This window comes from Rhineura floridana, chromosome 8, assembly GCF_030035675.1.
Source record: "Rhineura floridana isolate rRhiFlo1 chromosome 8, rRhiFlo1.hap2, whole genome shotgun sequence".
Lineage (NCBI taxonomy): Eukaryota > Metazoa > Chordata > Lepidosauria > Squamata > Rhineuridae > Rhineura > Rhineura floridana.
Genome location: NC_084487.1, coordinates 24,068,580 through 24,086,383, shown reverse-complemented (window position 1 = coordinate 24,086,383; position 17,804 = coordinate 24,068,580). Strand labels below are relative to the sequence as shown.

Genomic DNA, 17,804 nt, shown 5'->3' with positions numbered 1-17,804 from the left:
TGGTTTTATAACCCAGAGGCAGGATCAAAAGTAGATTGTCTTTCCCTTGGATTATTCTGTGTTCATCCCAAGAAACCAACCATTTGAATGGCAGAGCCTGCTTTGGTCTTAGTAAACCACGTGGGCTCACTAGGGACAAGCACTTCCTGTAGCTGGACTGTGAAGATCAGGAGGGCTGAAACAGTGCACTCAGTACTTCAAATTAATGTTCTCTGTGCATGTGTGTCTCAAAATGGATTTGGTGGTTATATGTTATTAGGCAGGCATCTGTTAAGAATGTGCAAGATTTCAAATTCTACTGAAACTTCCATCAGACAGAAAAGCATCCCTATATTACATATATATTGAACAAAGGTGGTTTCTTCCCCCCTATCCTCTGAAAAGCCTCTCTGGAAAATTGGGGGCCCTCCTGAACAATGTGGGATGGGGCATGATGGCTGCAGAAGGGAGGAGATGATGGGAAACTTTTCTTCCATGAACTTCCTTAAATTGTCTTAGGATGCAAGCCATTGCAGTTTTGAAATACTCTGTTATATAGCTTAAGCCTGCTGCTGGCTCAGCTTAACAGAAATGAAATGGCTTAATTGATGGTCTAGGTGGAGCCTCAAAGCCATCCCTTTTTATGCATTAATAGTCTCTACCTTTGAGAAGGCATTCCTGGCTTCTCACAATACCAAATCTGCTGTCATGAAAATGGAACAGATTGGATTCATTGCAATTTGAAGGGATTAGGGAGAGTAGAGTTTTAAGAAGATAAGGGAACACTCGTGCTGGTCTGAAAACTGTACCAAGGGTTCGTTGATATGTTGGACTATGCGCTACTTGGGGTGGGGGTGGGAGTCTGTAATAAAAAATATCATTCTATATTTTATGACCATTTGCATTTCTCATCTCTGCTAAATTATTAGGACTGCTAGTCCTGAAAAGAAACAGGAACCTGCTAAGCCAGCTGTGGAGGGGGAGACAAAGGAGGAGAAAATTGAACTGAAATCGATTACTGCTGATGGAGAGTCTCCGCCTTCTAACAAGGTCTGCTGCTTGCTACCTCCCATCTTGCTCTGAGCTGACCATATTTATGAATGAATGAATCAGTAACGGAATGGATGACTAAAGCATGCTCTATTATGTTTTTCTCCTCTTTTTGCCAGAGCAATGTAGATGAATATCAGCCTAATGAAAATGAAGAAAAGAATCCCTATCCTACTACAGAGACACCAGGTAATTCGCTGCTTTGCTCACATAATTTCCCCCCCTCACTAACACAAGAAGCTGAGGCTCAAACACCTAAGGAGACTCCAACTGGATCACAGAGAGATCCATATCACCTAATAAAAGGTCATCAGCTGATTCTGTACTTGACAAGATGCAATTTTTTTTAGCTGTACTGAAAGTATTGCTTGGCAGAGCACTAGCACATAACTTGATATTAACATATTCTATTATACAGCATTATTTTTCATTTATTTATAAATATATTAGTATACCGCTATTTTGTTAAAAACATCAAAGTGGTTTACAACAAGCTAAAACAAACAGACAAACAAACAAACTCTATGATAAAAACATTAGAAATACAATAAAAACAAAGGTTAACTGTTGCAAAAGGCATCTTCTTAATTGCCTGCATAAGCCTGGCAGAACAGAAAGGTTTTCAGCAGGTGTTTGAAAGTTACAACAGAAGGCCCCTGCTGAATCTCTATTGGCAGAGCATTCCAGAGAACTGGGCCAATGACACTGAAGGCTTGATTTTGTGTCAATGTTAAATGAGCCTCGCTAACTCGGGGGATGATCAGAGCCGCTCCTGCAGATGGTCTTGGTGATCGAGCTGGGGTATAAGGGTACTGGTGGTCCCTAAGATGTTCTGGGCTTAAGTTGTTCAGGACTTTGTAAATTAATACAAGGACATTGAACTTGTCTCAGTAGCGGATGGGCAGCCAGTGCAGTTGTTTTAGGAGTGGTATCACATGTTGTCGGCCATGTGCTCCCATCAGTTGTCTAGCCGTCGCATTTGGCACCAGCTGGAGCTTCCGAACCAGGGCTAAGGGCAGCCCCACAAAGAGCACATTGCAGTAATCCAACCTCAAGGTTACCAATGCATGAACTACAAATAATAATAATAATAATAAAATTTTATTTTTAGGCCGCCTATCTGGCCGAATGAACGGCCACTCTAGGCGGCGTACATAGATTAAAATAAGATACCACATATAAATACAATTATAACAATTATAACATCAGTCTTCAGTTAATCAGCCCACCCACATCTGTACGTTATAAAACTAAAATTTCCTAGGAATCCTGTATGCCCGCTGAAACAGCTACGTTTTTAATCCTTGGCGAAAACCTACCAGGGAGGGGGCATGCCGAAAGTCATATGGGAGAGAGTTCCAGAGGGTGGGGGCCACAATCAAGAATGCCCTCTCTCTGGTCCACACCAGCCTAGCTGTTTTCACTGGTGGGACTGAGAGAAGGTCTTGTGAGGCTGATCTCGTCAGGCGGCATATTTGGTGATGCTGGAGGTGCTCCTTTAGATAAACTGGACCGAAACCGTATAGGGCTTTAAAGGTTAACACCAACACCTTGAATTGGGCTCGGTAGACAACTGGTAGCCAGTTGGTAGACAACTGGTAGACAAAGGTCAGGCTATCCCTGGTCCATATTATATACTAATTATATTGTTGCGCGCCACCCCAATCTCCAAGCGGTGAGATTTCCAGGGGTCCCTACGCTCGCCCTGGGTTTGGTTTCCTTGGGAAGAAGGTCAGCAGAGACTGTGGTGTCTTTATGAAATATGGTTTATTTATTTGCACACATTCCAACCTGAGCTTAGGCTGGAGGGGCTCAAGGCATCAGCAGTCCAATATCCAGCTTTTCCTTCAGGGTTGCAGGAGCCATCCTAAAGCCATGGTGGAGAGCCGGTCTCTCTCCCTGCCTCCGGTTCCAGCCTTTTTCAAACACACTGAAAACACAAGCGTCTCCTAGGCCCCGGGGAGGGGGGAAGGCTCTCCTGAAGAGTTTCAATGACAAAAGGGTCTTCCTGGTCCATTCACCAGTTGCTGGGCACCTGATAGTCCCATTAACAAACCTGGCCATTCTATTAGCTTAACAAAAGAAACTCATCAGGATTCCAAATTGGAGGCTTGAAGGGGACTCATAGAAATTATTCATTTCAACCCCCAAACTCACAACAATATGGTATATATACCTGCTGGAACGCCTCTCCCGATATGAACCTGCCCGTACACTACATTCTACATCGAAGGCCCTCCTCCGAGTTCCGACTCAGAGGGAAGGTCGGAGGGTGGTAACAAGAACTAGGGCCTTCTCAGTGGTGGTCCCCGAACTGTGAAATAGTCTTCCTGATGAGGTGCGCCTGGCGCCGACATTGTTATCTTTCCGGCGCCAGGTTAAAACTTTCCTCTTTTCTAAGGCATTTTAATCTAACTTTAATTTTAATTTAGTTTTTAAAAATTTGCTGTAACTGATTTTAGATCTTTCATTCTTTTATATGTGTCCTTGCTGTATTATATTATGGGTTCTTATTGTATATATTTGTATTTTTTGCTGTACACCGCCCAGAGAGCTATGCTAGTGGGGCGGTATAAAAATCTAACAAATAAATAAATAAATAAATAAATAAAATATATGGCCATAGCTGTCTACAGTCCGCACTACAGTTGTGTGCAATCACTGAAATCAAGTTCCGCTGCCTGAACAAGCTGAAAATTAAGCAGATCTGCATATATTTGCGTACTCTGAATAATTCTTTATGTTTCTGTTAGCAGAGGGCGGGAAGAGCTATTCAAAGTGTTAAAACCCTACAGCTTAGCCACAGGAAGCCCTCTTGAGCATCCTCTGGCTTCAGAGATTTCACCAGGTTTTCTCATATAACTTTTTTCCCCAGATGAAACTAGAATTCTCAGGTATTCTGTTTTTCAAAGTTTAGATGTAGACCCATATCTCCCCTCTCTTTATTAAAGTGTACCAGTGTGAGATGCCATATGCCTGCTGTTTTCGTTTTGTTTTAAGAAATTTGGCAACTGCGAGGTCTACTCACATGACCATTGAGTTTGTGGGAAGATCATTTGAATTGACTTATACATCATGACTCCCAGTTTGTGGTGAGCTGGTTATGCATTTGCCTCATATCACTTACTCACATTTTTTGAAAGTGCCATTTTAGTGTTACCCAATGTCTTCTGAAAGTCAAATGTTGGTGTGCCAGTGGATTAATTCAGTCACTGTGTACAGGAGCCACCATGCACCCAGATGGTTATGTGAAACAATCCTGAATCAGTATGGTTTAGTGGACAGAGTTTGACATGGAAACAAATTCCTACTCAACCATGAACTTTAGTGGCCTTGGAGAAACCACTGTCTGCAGTAGAGGTCAGCGGGGTTAGGCTAAGAAAGAAGAATAAGAGTGATCCACCTTGTACATCTTTGCATGTCAAGAATTCACCCATTAAAAGATCTATAGAGAGTTAGTGGTTACCAAACATCTTCTGAGTCTGCCATGCATGTAAATATCTGCCTAAGTCCAAACTAGATGTTATATGGAGTTCTGAGTTAATTCCCTCTGCACACCATTTGCTTTTTGTTTTACTGTTACCAAAATTAGGGTGGAAGTCTGGAGAACAGCTGGGAAGGAAGATGCACTCTAACCTTGACTCCTCTATTCATTTCCAGCTCAAAATCAATCCCCTATGCTTTAGCTTCACTGATGGAAAAAACGGTAATGGGTGATTTAGAGCTGGAAAATGACTGGAGGGGAAAAGGTTAAACACTAAGGCTGCTTTTGGTTACAAAAAATAAATGAAGGAGATTAACACAGAACTCCATGTAATGTCTAGTTTGGCTCTAAGGTATTGTCTTCTGAGGAGCAACATCTGGGGGGTCGCCCTGTACATTTGCATGCAATTCTTCCAATCCTGTGTATTTATTCCTGTCTGCTTATCAGCTTCTCTGTGATCATTGACCATGATGGGCTCCTTTTTCACAAATCAAACCTGTGGAACTGCAAATGTGAACAATGTTTTCTCATCCTGTCCATCTGGAACAGCATCTGACTTTAGACCTCTTCTTGTACACTGTTTGCTCACAAGTGGTCTTGTTAAGGCAGCCCTTTGCTACATCCAGGCAGCTCTGGACATCATTACTTCTCATCTTGCATCAGCTGTTTCAAAGCCTTTTTTAGCTCAAGGTTTAATTTCTTATTGCCAAAAATTCTTCTCCAGATACTATCAGCCCATCTTCTAGAAATCCCTCATACTCACCAAATCTCTGAAATCTGTTTGCATTGCTATTGTATCTGCTGGTCCAAGGCCAATTCTCCTCTTCAAACATATTTGTCAGCATGCCCAACCAGATGGAGATGCCCAACCAGATGGAGATGCCCAACCAGATGGAGTAATCACATTAATCTGCCCTTTTGGAGTCATGGATGAAGGAATCTGGCTCTCTAGGGTCCTTACTTGGGTTTGTGTGGTCAGTGGGAATCCTTACAAATAGATAACCAGATGGTCTTTGACTATGGCTATCTTGCTCTGTTACAAGTCTCTAACTTTTGGATAGATTTCCCCATCTAAATTAGGCCCAGGAAGGTGTTTCTCCACCTACTGTAATGGCAGTTGATATTCACAGCTTGGCAACAGGGCAGGGAGTTGCTTGCTCCGCTTGCTTGCCGTGGTCCAGTATGTGTACCTTGTTTGTGTACTGTAAAACAGACCTGAGTGTTAAAATCTGCTTCAAAGGCCCTGGTCACTGACTTGCCACTGATGAAGATGAAAATTGTGGGTAGCTACTAGGGACAGGTCTTCCCACAATTGTGGAATTACCTTCCCAGTGAGGTTTGCTCTTTATCAGCTTTTAGAGGTGACTGGAAAGCCTTTGGGGTTGATTTTCATTGGGATCTATTTTTTATTATCTGCTTCATTTAACTGATATTTGTTTTATTGTAATTTTATTGTTGTTTTGATTCTTTTATTTGTTAAACTTCATTGGGAGAAGTTGTTCTTAAAGGCAAGATATAATTAAACTAAACAATAATGTGCAGGGAGATCTTGAGCTAAGACCCTTTGTAATACAACCTCTAACATGTGGCTTTCTGCACCAGTGCAATAGCTTGCTAGATAAGGGAGGTGCTAGCTTGCCTGTCAGTTTCTCCCATTGTAGTGTTTCAGTCCCCACAGCAGATAGTTTGAAGGTGGTATTGCAACTCACCAACTCAGCAGAGAGCAGATAACACAAGGGACTATTTGACTTAGTCTTAACAAGCTTCTGACTCTGGTTCCTCTGTCTAGTTCATTGCTCAGATATAGACTGAACAGCTCCAGACTGCTCATGTCAGATTTTCCACCCACCTGCAAGACTGCCTGCCAGTTTCCAGGCTCAACTATCTACGAGATCAATACCTGCCTTTCTCTAGACTGCCAGCTCTGAACATAAGGCGCTATGGCCTTGCTTGCATCTGACTTCACCACTGAGAATCTAGCAGGAATGGAGCAGGCATTTATCTCACTGGCTACATTTATGACATATTCTCTCTGAACTTTGGGGATATATGCAGCCACAGCTGCAGCTACAGATGAGCTGTGTATGGTAGCTGCTGCTTGCCTATCACTTTCTCCCCTTGCAACTTATCAGCACCTACTTATCACACTTCCAGTACAGGGATGAGGTCGTGCAGGTCCAGACCCATCATGCACTCCACTTAGTCTTTTATAAGCTCACTCTGCCCCAGTTTTCACATTAATCTTCTTTGTGATACCTTTTATGTCTCGTCTTCAGACTGCAATGCTGCTTCAAGGGTCCCCCAGCAGCAGACCCTCCAGGCACTCATTATGCAACTCTCCAACCTGCCTCCTGCTGCTCGCAACTGCCACTAAAGAGATCAGCCACACTGACAAGCTTCTGTTATGCAGGAGAATTGTGATGTTGATGTATTCAATGAGAGTAGACAGAGTGCTAATTTTACAATATAGTTTACAGGCAGACAAAAGAGTTTTAAGCTCTTTAACTACACCAGATGAGAAAAAAAGCCAAAAATGATGCAAAAATCTGGAAGACAAAATCAGAACACAAGCAAATTTTAAAAATGCTTCATCGATATCACTGTCATCATTATTAGACAAATTTATTGGAAAGTACTTTACAGCCTTTCCTTTGTTGCCCTTTATTTGAGGAAGGCAACTGTATTTATATATATATATATATTTAACAGACAGGAATCATGAGAGAGAGAGTAGGTTCCAGGCTGAGCAGGGTTTGTGTACAGTTGCTTCCTCCTGCTCTTTCCCTGTGGCTAATATGGGGATTGGTCTTGCGTGTGATAGAACTCTGCCATAGGATAAGGGTTGGATCTTGTGGTCCCTTCCTGTCCCATAAATCTACACCACTGCCATAGCATGACAGCATTTCATCCACCGTATTGCAGTATGAGAGGAAATGTGAATTCCACCTCTTTCCACTAGCACTGTGCATCTAAAAGGGAGCTTTTCTTTTCAATTACTGGATATCTGAGATTCAGAGATGAGCTGATTTATCCACATCTAACATTTAGAAAGACTTGGCTTTAAAGGGAGAGGCAAGATATGAACACAGACTTGCTACGGAAATAAGGAGGGAGTCCAGGGAAGTTTGCTTTGAGGATTGTTGGCAGGATGTCAATGTGAACTATTAAACACAGAGATTGGTTTGTATTCTCTTTCAGCTTTCTGTTTATCTAGCTAACTGTGCTACCTGTGGATTATGTGTGTGTATGTTTTTAAGCATCTTATTATTATTCAGTGCACAAACACATTAGCCTTCTGAAGGTGCCTGAAATCCTCAAAGTATTCTTTCAAATCTTTCCAGTATCCCCAAGGCCCCTTCTTGAATGTTCTTCCTTGAGGGGTAGTCATAGATCTCCACAGTGCCTGGAGCTCTCATTTTTAAGAACTTGGTTCAAGAGCTTTTAGCCTTTAATTCTTCTGTCTTGCCTGAATTCTAAACAAGCAACAATTCCAATAATTTATTTCCATCTCTTCTTGGGGAAAAGTGTCCATTCCTGGGGGGTGTTCTGTGCACTATCCATGTCTGGGGGGTAGGGGGATGGGACCATATCAAGTCTTAGCTCTATCCAGTGTATATGGATTCACAGAGGTGGAAGAAATCAATTTCTAATTTGCCCAGAAGCACCTTTAACACTATTATTAATTGTTGTTGTTGTTATATACCACTTAACACCATCGTCTCTAAGTGGTGTACAGTATGAAAATATACAATTAAGATATAAATTAGTTAAAACTAACCATAGCAAAAACAAAAAGGAGACAGAAACACAGTCAGAACCCTAAATGCAACAATACAGCGACTAGTATTTAGGGACAAAGAGAACTATTACAATAGTTACTGTATAGAAATAGAAGAGGACAGCAAAAAGGGAAGAACATGAGCCCTATTCCAAAAGATTAGAGAAATGAAAGGGAAATTTAAACCAAGAGTCGGGATGTTGAATAATCAACAGGGGAACACACTGACTGACCGAGATGAAATAAAAGGAAGATGGAAGCAATACACTGAAGAACTCTATAAAAGAGATGCCAGGATGACAGATTCATTCATGGAGGAACCGTATGATGAAGAACCAGAAATTGTAGAATGTGAGGTGAAAGCTGCTCTTAAAATACTTGGAAGAAACAAATCACCAGGAACAGATGGCATACCAGTACAGTTGCTACAAGCTACTGAGAATGAATCTGTCCAAATTTTGACAAAAAATTGTCAAGAAATATGGAAAACTAAACAATGGCCCACAGACTGGAAGCGTTCAATATACATCCCAATTCCAAAGAAAGGTGACCCCAGGAAATGCAGTAATTATTGAACTATTGCCTTAATATCCCATGCAAGTAAAGTAATGCTCAGGATTCTACAACAAAGGCTCTTACCATATATGGAGCGAGAAATGCCAGATGTCCAAGCTGGATTTAGAAAGGGAAGAGGTACCAGAGATCATATCAGAAACATACGCTGGGTAATGGAATGGACCAAGGAATTTCAGAATAAAATTACCCTGTGCTTTATAGATTACAGCAAAGCCTTTGACTGTGTAGATGATGAAAAACTATGGAATGCTTTAAAAGAAATGGGGGTGCCACAGCATCTGATTCTCCTGATGCGCAACCTATACTCTGGACAAGAGGCTACTGTAAGGACAGAACATGGAGAAACCGATTGGTTCCTAATTGGAAAGGGTGTGAGACAGAGGTGTATTTTATCACCCTATTTGTTTAATCTATATGCAGAACATATCATAAGGAAAGCAGGATTGGACCAAGATGAAGGAGGTGTGAAAATTGGAGGGGAAATATTAATAATTTAAGATATGCAGACGATACCATACTACTAGCAGATACCAGTAATGATATGAAACGAATGCTGATGAAAGTTAAAGAGGAAAGCACAAAAGCAGGAATACAGCTGAACGTCAAAAAGACTAAAGTAATGACAACAGAAGATTTATGTAGCTTTAAAGTTGACAATGAGGACATTGAGCTTGTCAAGGATTATCAATACCTCGGCACAGTCATTAACCAAAATGGAGACAATAGTCAAGAAATTAGAAGAAGGCTAGGACTGGGGAGGGAAGCTATGAGAGAACTAGAAAAGGTCCTCAAATGCAAAGATGTATCACTGAACACTAAAGTCAAGATCATTCAGACCATGGTATTCCTGATCTTTATGTATGGATGTGAAAGTTGGACAGTGAAAAAAGCAATAAGAGAAAAATCAACGCATTTGAAATGTGGTGTTGGAGGAGAGCTTTGCGGAAACCAAGGACCGCGAAAAAGACAAATAATTGGGTGTCAGAACAAATTAAACCAGAACTATCACTAGAAACTAAAATCATGAAACTGAGGTTATCATACTTTGGACACTTAATGAGAAGACATGATTCACTAGAAAAGACCATAATGCTGGGAAAAACAGAAGGGAGTAGAAAAAGAGGAAGACCAAACAAGAGATGGATTGATTCCATCAAGGAAGCCACAGACCTGACCTTACAAGATCTGAACAGGATGGTTCATTACAGATGCTACTGGAGGTCGCTGATTCATAGGGTCGCCATAAGTCGTAATCGACTTGAAGGCACATAACAACAACAACAAAACTAACCATAAAATCCGAAAACCTACTTTAAATGCCTGCTGAAATAAGAAAGTTAACAGGGTCTGATCTCAGCCTACAATAGTGAACACACGACTCCTGCTGGATGCAAGCTGTGCATCCGAGCCATGGGGCACCACTAACATAACTCTCCCCATTCACAGCATGCTGCAATCAGAGAGCATATACACCAAATCGTATACTACAAGGAAACAGAGAAAACTCTCAGGGTCCCTAACCAGCTTAATAATAAAATTGCCTCACTGGATCAGGCCAAAGTTTCATCTAGTCCAGCACTGAGTCTCCAGCTACGTGTTGTAGAAAGCTCATGGGATAAGATATAATAGCCAGTGTCCTGCAATTTGTCCCTCTGTATCCAACAATCCAGATAAGATCATATTTGTGGGCAGGCCAGGGTGTTAGCAATTTTGGACTGCTGCCAAAACCCATAGCTTGGCAGGGGGGCATGGCCAATCTGTAGGTCCTCCTGGCTCTGCTCCTCTTCCTGGCTATTGTTGCCTGTTTACTTATACTTTCTGAGCAAATGAGCCAGTAGAGCAAATGAGGAGTAGAAGAAGCATTGACCTCCACTTGCTTTATCTTCTCTCCCTGGGAGGTGATGTGGATTGGGTCCAGAGGGAGAGACATACTAATAGGCAGTGACAACTTTGGCAAGGAGAAATAGGTGAGCAGACTGAGGGGGTCACTAAGAACATCTTGCCCAAGAACCCCACAAACCTAAAATTGGCACTGTGGGTCAGCAATCCAGTTGACCCTGAATGATCCCCTGAATGATATCTGTGGCCAAGAGTATCATCTTCCAGTACTGCTTAATGCACCAGCTGCAGCCCCTTTCTTCATGACAAGGATTGGCATGACACATGACCTGATAACCTCAGGATTACATTAGTTTTTTTTTATCATTAATTTTTATTCAAATTTTCAAAGACAAAAAACAAAACAAAACAAAAATAATTAAACAATAAAATAAAATGTTGACTTCCGATTTGTCGCAGATCAGTTATAAGTCTACAATATATAACAATCCTGTCTCCTAAATTATATTATAAAATCACTTTCCTCCAGTAGTTATCTTAATTAATCATCAAATCTCATAAACATTACTTTATTCTTTCCACAAAAAGTCAAAGAGAGGTTTCAGTTCCTTGAGAGAGATATCTTTCAATTTTTCTCCAAATAAACCTGTCGATTAATCCATCTCGTTCAAATCTGTTAGGTCCAATAATTTCAATAGCCATTCTTTCATTATCAATGTTAATTCCATCTTCCATCTTCAATAATCCTGTTAAGTCCAGTAATTTCAGTAGCCATTCTTCCATTATCAGTATCCCATAATAATCTTGTTGTCATAGCCATAGTCCAAATAAACATATAGATTGATCCATCTCATCAAACCTGTTAGATCCAATAATTTCAATAGCCATTCTTCCATTATCAATATTAATTCCATCTTCCATCTTCAATAGTCCTGTTCAGTCCAGACTTCCCAGGAGGATCCCTCCGCCTGTGCTGCCTCTGAGACGGGCTCCCGTCTTGGATGAAACTTTTTCAGTTTTAAATCCAGTCAAAAGGGCTTTTTTTGAGTGGGGATAATTTGTTCCGGATAAGGAAGAAACGTGAGATTTCCCACACAGCTTTGTTGTGTTTGTTGGAGACTGGAATTCATTAGAATTGTCTGTGAAAGAAGGTCTTCCAGCAGCTCGGACGGAGCTAGGATTTCTAGCTAGCTCAGCTGAATAAGTGAGCCGTTTTTTTTTTCTTCAAAGAAAAACGGCTTAACAGGCAAGCATTCTCCTGTCTATGATCATTATTTTGTTATCTATACAGTTAAAGAGATTTGTCAAAGAACCAGCAATTAAGAAAACCTGGGTGAGTCAAAACCTTCTCTTTTACTCACGGAACTAAGGGGGAAGATAATAAAAATAGCCTATCTTTTTTTTATTGCAAAAAGCTGGCATGGAAATTAGCATTATAAAGATTACAACGGATGAGGGGTTTCTGATTGGGTAATTTTTTGATTTATAAGACTTTTGTGTAATATATGTCTGGGACTATTTTTTCCGGTCTCTTTTTTTTGACGAATCTGCTCATTCTTTCTGCTACTAGTTATTTGGACGCTGTGAACTAAAGCTGTTTTTGCACTTCTGGGCATATAAGAGATAAGGAAATCCGTGCTGTCTAGAATGTACGTCAGTTGGTTTGAAAGATTAACTCCTTTGTAACTGGATAAAGAAATAAACTGCTCTTTGCTTGGGACATTGAAAATTGAAGGAGTTTTGTTCCTTTGGTTTTAAGAATGACAATTAAGAAGATCATGGATGTACAAGAAGGGACTTTATCTTTAGATATGTTTCAGAAAATAATGAATGGGATTAAGTTAATAAAACAAGAACTGAGAAATAATAGACAAGCGTTGAGAATTGAATTTGACGAAATGAGGCAGGAGCTGAAAGAAATCCAGGATTCTATGAGAAAGGAGAATAAAGATAGATCTGGAAAACCAAAAAAGGATGAAAGAAAAATTAAAGGCAAGGTTCAAAATATGGAGATTGGATTAAATATGGACTTGGGAAAAAAATTGGATTTCCTGGCTGTGATGGATCCTGGAGACAAATATTACTGTTTGGAACTCAGCACTGTCCCTGAAGGAATTGGTGAAGAGACTGGAGATAAAGATATCGGTTTGAAAAAATTTCTGGATTGGATGGAACTTGAAATGGAGAAAGTTAACAGAATTAATCCCTGTTTTGTGTCAATGGAAAAACCTTCAAGAGATGTGCTAGTGTATTCTGTAAAAAAGAGGAACAGAGATGCGGCTTTGCAACAATATTTCAGTGATATGTTCGGAATTGATGGCAAGGAAATATCTGTGATAAAGGAAATTCTTATCAGACTCTTATTATATGACTATGACAGCAAGATTATTGGGTGCATAAAGATGGAAGATGGAACCAACATGGATAATGGAAGAAGAGCGATTTGAAATTACTGGACTTAGTAGACTTGATGAGTTGGATTAATTGACATGTCTATCTAGAAAAAAATTGATGGACATATATCTCAAGGATTGGAAACTTCTCTTTGACTTTTTGTGGAAGAATAAAATGATATGATGTTAATGAGATTTGATACCAACTAAGATAACCGCTGAAGGAAGGTGATTTTATAATCTATTAAGAGACAGGCTTGTTATATATTATAGACTTATAGCTGAACTATGACAAATCGGAAGTCAATAGTTTTTATTCTTTTTTATTGTATTGATTTGTGTTTTTTCTTTTTGTATTGTTTTGGTTTTGAAAATTTGAATAAAAATTAATTGGAAAAAAAATAGTCCTGTTCAGTCCAGTAATTTCAGTACCCATTCTTCCATTATCAGTATCCCATATTAATCTTGCTGTCATAGCCATAGTCATATAATAAGAGTCTGATGGGAATTTCCTTTATCACAAATATTTCCTTGCCATCAATTCTGAATATGTTGCTGAAATATTGTTGTAAAGTCATATCTCTGTTCTTCTTTTTTACAAAATGCACTGGCTCATCTCTTAAGAATTTTTCCATTGTCACATATCTGTAGTTAATTCCATAGATTTTTTTTATGTCAAACTCCATCACATCATTCCAGTCCAAAAAATTATCCAAGACATTGATAACTTTATCTCTAATATCTTCATTAATTTCTTCAGAGACAACATTGAATTCCAAACAGTAAACTTTGTTTCTAATATCCATAAACTCCAGATCTTTTTCCAATTCCACATTTGTTCCAATCTCCAGGGCTTGTATCTACCCTTTAATTTTTATTTTCTCATCTCTAATCTCATCAATCCCCTCTCTCACAAGATCCCCTATTTCTTTAAGCTTCTGCGTCATTTTGCCAAATTCAATTTTCATCTCCTGTCTACCCTGTCTCAGGGTTTGTTTCGTTATCTCAATCTCATCCATTATTTTCTGAAACATAATTTCTTCCATGGTCTCAGCCACTTTCCTGATTGCCATTCTTAAAACCACAAAAACAAAAATTATTTCAGCCACAATTGGGTTAATATTCCAGGCTTGATAACATCACAGTGTAGACAGTACAGCCTGCCTTATCTCTTATATGTTCAGGAATACAAAACTAATTTAGTTCCCAGCTTCAAAACAGTTAGTGGCGTCGTGAACAAGTAGATTCGTCAAAATGAAATAGACCAAAAAGAAAATAGTCCCAGACATATAATACTCCAAAGTTCATAAATCAAATTTATTTATTTTTTTCCCTCCTCGAAATAGAAACCCCTCTTCCGTTTGTATCTTTAGAATGCACTTCCAGCCAGCTTTTTGCAATAAAAACAAAGATAGGCTTTTTCAATTTCTTTCCTCCTTAATTTCGTGAATAAAAGAGAAGAGTTATAACTCACCCAGAAATTCTTTATAGCTGATTCATTGACAAATCTGTTTTTGCTGCAACGATTTAAACCAAGTGAAAAAAAAATAGAAAGAAGGATGCTTGCCTGTTAAAGTCCGTTTTTCTTTGAAGAAAAGATAAACGTGTCGCTTAATCAGTTAGAGCTTGTTGGAAGTCCGTCTGGCATTGCTGGCTGAACCTTCTCTCATAAATTAATGAAATCCAGTCCTCCCAACAAAAACAGGCTTTTGTGGTTAATCTCTACGTTTCTCCCTGCCCGGGAGAAAATCTTTACCAGTCAAAAAGAACGTTCTGACTGATTTTAAAACTGAAAAAGCTTCTTCTGAGACGAGAGCTCGTCTCAAAAAGCAGGCACAAGCGAAGTCACCCTTCCCGGAAGTCCAGGATTACATTAGTATAAGGGACCTTACATGGGGCTGCCTTTCAAAAGCATTTGGAAATTGTGACTAGTCCAGAATGCAGCAGCTTGGCTCCTAACTGGTACGCATCATAGGGACATATAATACTGATCCTTAAAAACCTGGATTGTTTACCAGTTAGTTTCTGTCCGGGTGCAATTCAAAGAAATCTGAAGAAACACTCTTCACATGTTTCCTGAATCCCTTTGCACTTAAAGATCTGCCAGTGAAGATAACTTGGGTTGCTCTTGATACTGGTAAGAAGTTACCAGGACTATTGCCTTTTTTTGGTGGTGGTGGTACTCTTGTGAGGGAGGCCTGCCTAGCTAACTCTCTCTAGTCATTGAGGAAACATATTAAGTCTTTACTGTTAAAGAGGGCTTTTGGTTGTCAAAGTTGTTACCTGTAATGGGGTATGAGTCTGCTAACTGGGTATGTTTAGGTGATTTTGTTAGTGATTTTAAGCTAGATATTTATTAATGTTACTGAATGTTGTATTTTTACTTGCTGTTAATTTGAAAGCTCTTCTGAAAACATGTTGGGTTAGGTGGGGGTGTATTATATTTTAGAAATAAAAAATAACAATGGAGGCTCCATTTGGCTTCTCATGAGGAATATTTACTGATAGACTAATCTGTGAATTTGTCTATATGAACATGAGGAATAAGAGCCAAAAGTAGTTTAGCACAGTCTGCTTTTCTACCTGAGATCCTTTTAATGGGAGATCTCATGGATTGACTGGGACTCTATGCCGCCTACCTCCTAGTCTAACCTGTGGGGAACTTAATTTCCAGCTCTAAATACAGAAATTTCATTTTCAGAATCTTAAAAAAAAGACCTGAGGTTTTAAACAATCATTCTAAAGAAGAAACATGAAGATTAAGTGCATGTGGGTATTCTTATGTTGAACTAGTTTTGTGTCCAGTAGGTCTGATCCATACACCAAACTCTCATCTTCCACCAGTAGTTAGTTACACAGGCATACAGAGACTTGTGTATATACAGAGGTATTTATCTACACTCTACTGAACTCCAAATTTCAGTGCAGCACAGGGGCAGGGAATATCAGATGTGGGCCAAATGAAGCCCCCAGGCCTCTCTGTCTGGCCTTCAGAACTTTCTCTAGGCCACACCCCTCACTGGCCCCATTTCAAACCCCAAATATTTTTGCCTGGCTGGAATGTGTGCTTGAAATCTAATAATGCTTCTTGTTTTATTATTGGATGACTGGAGGATAGAGAGGGACATGTGAACATGTGTGTAGAAACACAACTTCTGATATTCACGTTTGTTGCTCTGCCTACTTGTGCCTGTGGTCCTGGCTACCTGCAGCGATATGCAGCCTTTGTTTCCCAGAAGGGAATTGAGCCCTTAGGTTGACAAAGGTCCCTCACCCGTGATGTAATAAGTAAGATCTTCCAAGCTCCTCATGTTATAAAGGCTTAAACATTGCCTCTCATCCTGTCATTTATTTATTTCAGTTATGTATTAAATTTGTATCCCACCCTTCCTTCCCAGAAGGAGCGGTCATGTCACGAGGGTAGGTTTTCATAGCATCTCAATGCAGACAATAGAAAATGCCCATTCCCTGATTATTTCCTCTACTCTGTAGAGTCTACAACATAACTAACATCTAGATTTTACAAGGCAAACCAGAAAGCTATTTCTGATTAATAACATATAAAAAATATAAACTTCACCTTTCAGGAGAGGAAGAAGAGGAAGAGCCTGAGATGCCTGTTGGACCTCGTCCACGCCCAATGTCTGAACTACACCTCAAGGAAAAAGCTGTGCCAATGCCAGAAGCCAGTGCTTTTTTCATTTTTGGCCCCAGCAACAGGTATTTTGAGGTGGCTGTTTTGTTGTTACATTTTGCCAGTCAACTGATCTAATGTCATGCTTGTATGGAAGTCTGGGAAAACTTGTGTTTTGTGGTGTGTTTTGTCTTTAAGTAAATCTGTTCTATGCAAACCCACTGGAAATTTCCAGTGTTGTAGGGAATTGTATGTCACTTATATTGGCCTTCAAGACTTTTTATAAGAAGCAAATTATGAGGAAGATTTTGGAAATATGAAAAGAAAAAACAAACTCACTAGTAAACAGGAGCAGGGCATGCTAGTTTTTTGTGTGGTGGGAATATGTTGTATGAAAGACCATTCATTCCATCATGTGAACCCCCCACCCACCCACAGTCTGAAGTGGTATAGTCCAGGCACAAGTTTGCACCTGACATGAAAACTAGGCCTGTGAAGCAGGGCTGGGTCTTAAATATTCCTTATCTTTAATTTCTCTCAGTGATGCCTGAAGGATAAGGTTGTGTCTCCTCTCTCTCTCTTTTTCCTTGTAGGTTTCGGGTCCACTGTCACCGCATCGTTAATGATAACATTTTCACCAACCTGATCCTCTTTTTCATCTTACTCAGCAGCATCTCTCTGGCAGCTGAGGACCCTGTCAGTCACTCCTCTGTTCGGAATCAAGTATGTCTCCCACCCTTCCTTCCTCGCTCCTCTGCAGCTTGTTCTGAACGATGTTCAGCAGTCAGATGAGGAAAATCCATCCAGCCCCCACCCATGCCTGCACTAAATTCATATCGGCACAGATATTGCTATTAGCCAGAGCAGTCTGCACCCCAAATTCAAGAATTAATGTCTACACTCAAATTGAATTGCACAATTTAAGTACACGCTCACATTTTGACTTGACATTTTATTTGGCTTCCAGCATTCAGAATTTTATTTGGACAAGGGTTGTGTGGCAAAAGGCAAGAGAGGATATGAATAGAGAAACAAATGGCACAGAGATGGCTGTTGGGTGGGCAAGCAGTG

The 17,804-nt window shown here is 40.0% G+C and overlaps 1 protein-coding gene across 1 annotated transcript in view; it reads left to right on the top strand.

Annotated features, from left to right (window-relative positions):
- Nucleotides 1-17,804, top strand: part of CACNA1C (calcium voltage-gated channel subunit alpha1 C) — a 722,305-nt gene that overhangs the window by 575,238 nt on the left and 129,263 nt on the right. The window contains exons 18-21 of the mRNA XM_061638625.1: nucleotides 909-1,029; nucleotides 1,149-1,218; nucleotides 16,687-16,819; nucleotides 17,327-17,456. Coding sequence (XP_061494609.1) covers nucleotides 909-1,029; nucleotides 1,149-1,218; nucleotides 16,687-16,819; nucleotides 17,327-17,456 — 454 coding nt within the window. The remainder of the gene's footprint in view (nucleotides 1-908; nucleotides 1,030-1,148; nucleotides 1,219-16,686; nucleotides 16,820-17,326; nucleotides 17,457-17,804) is intronic.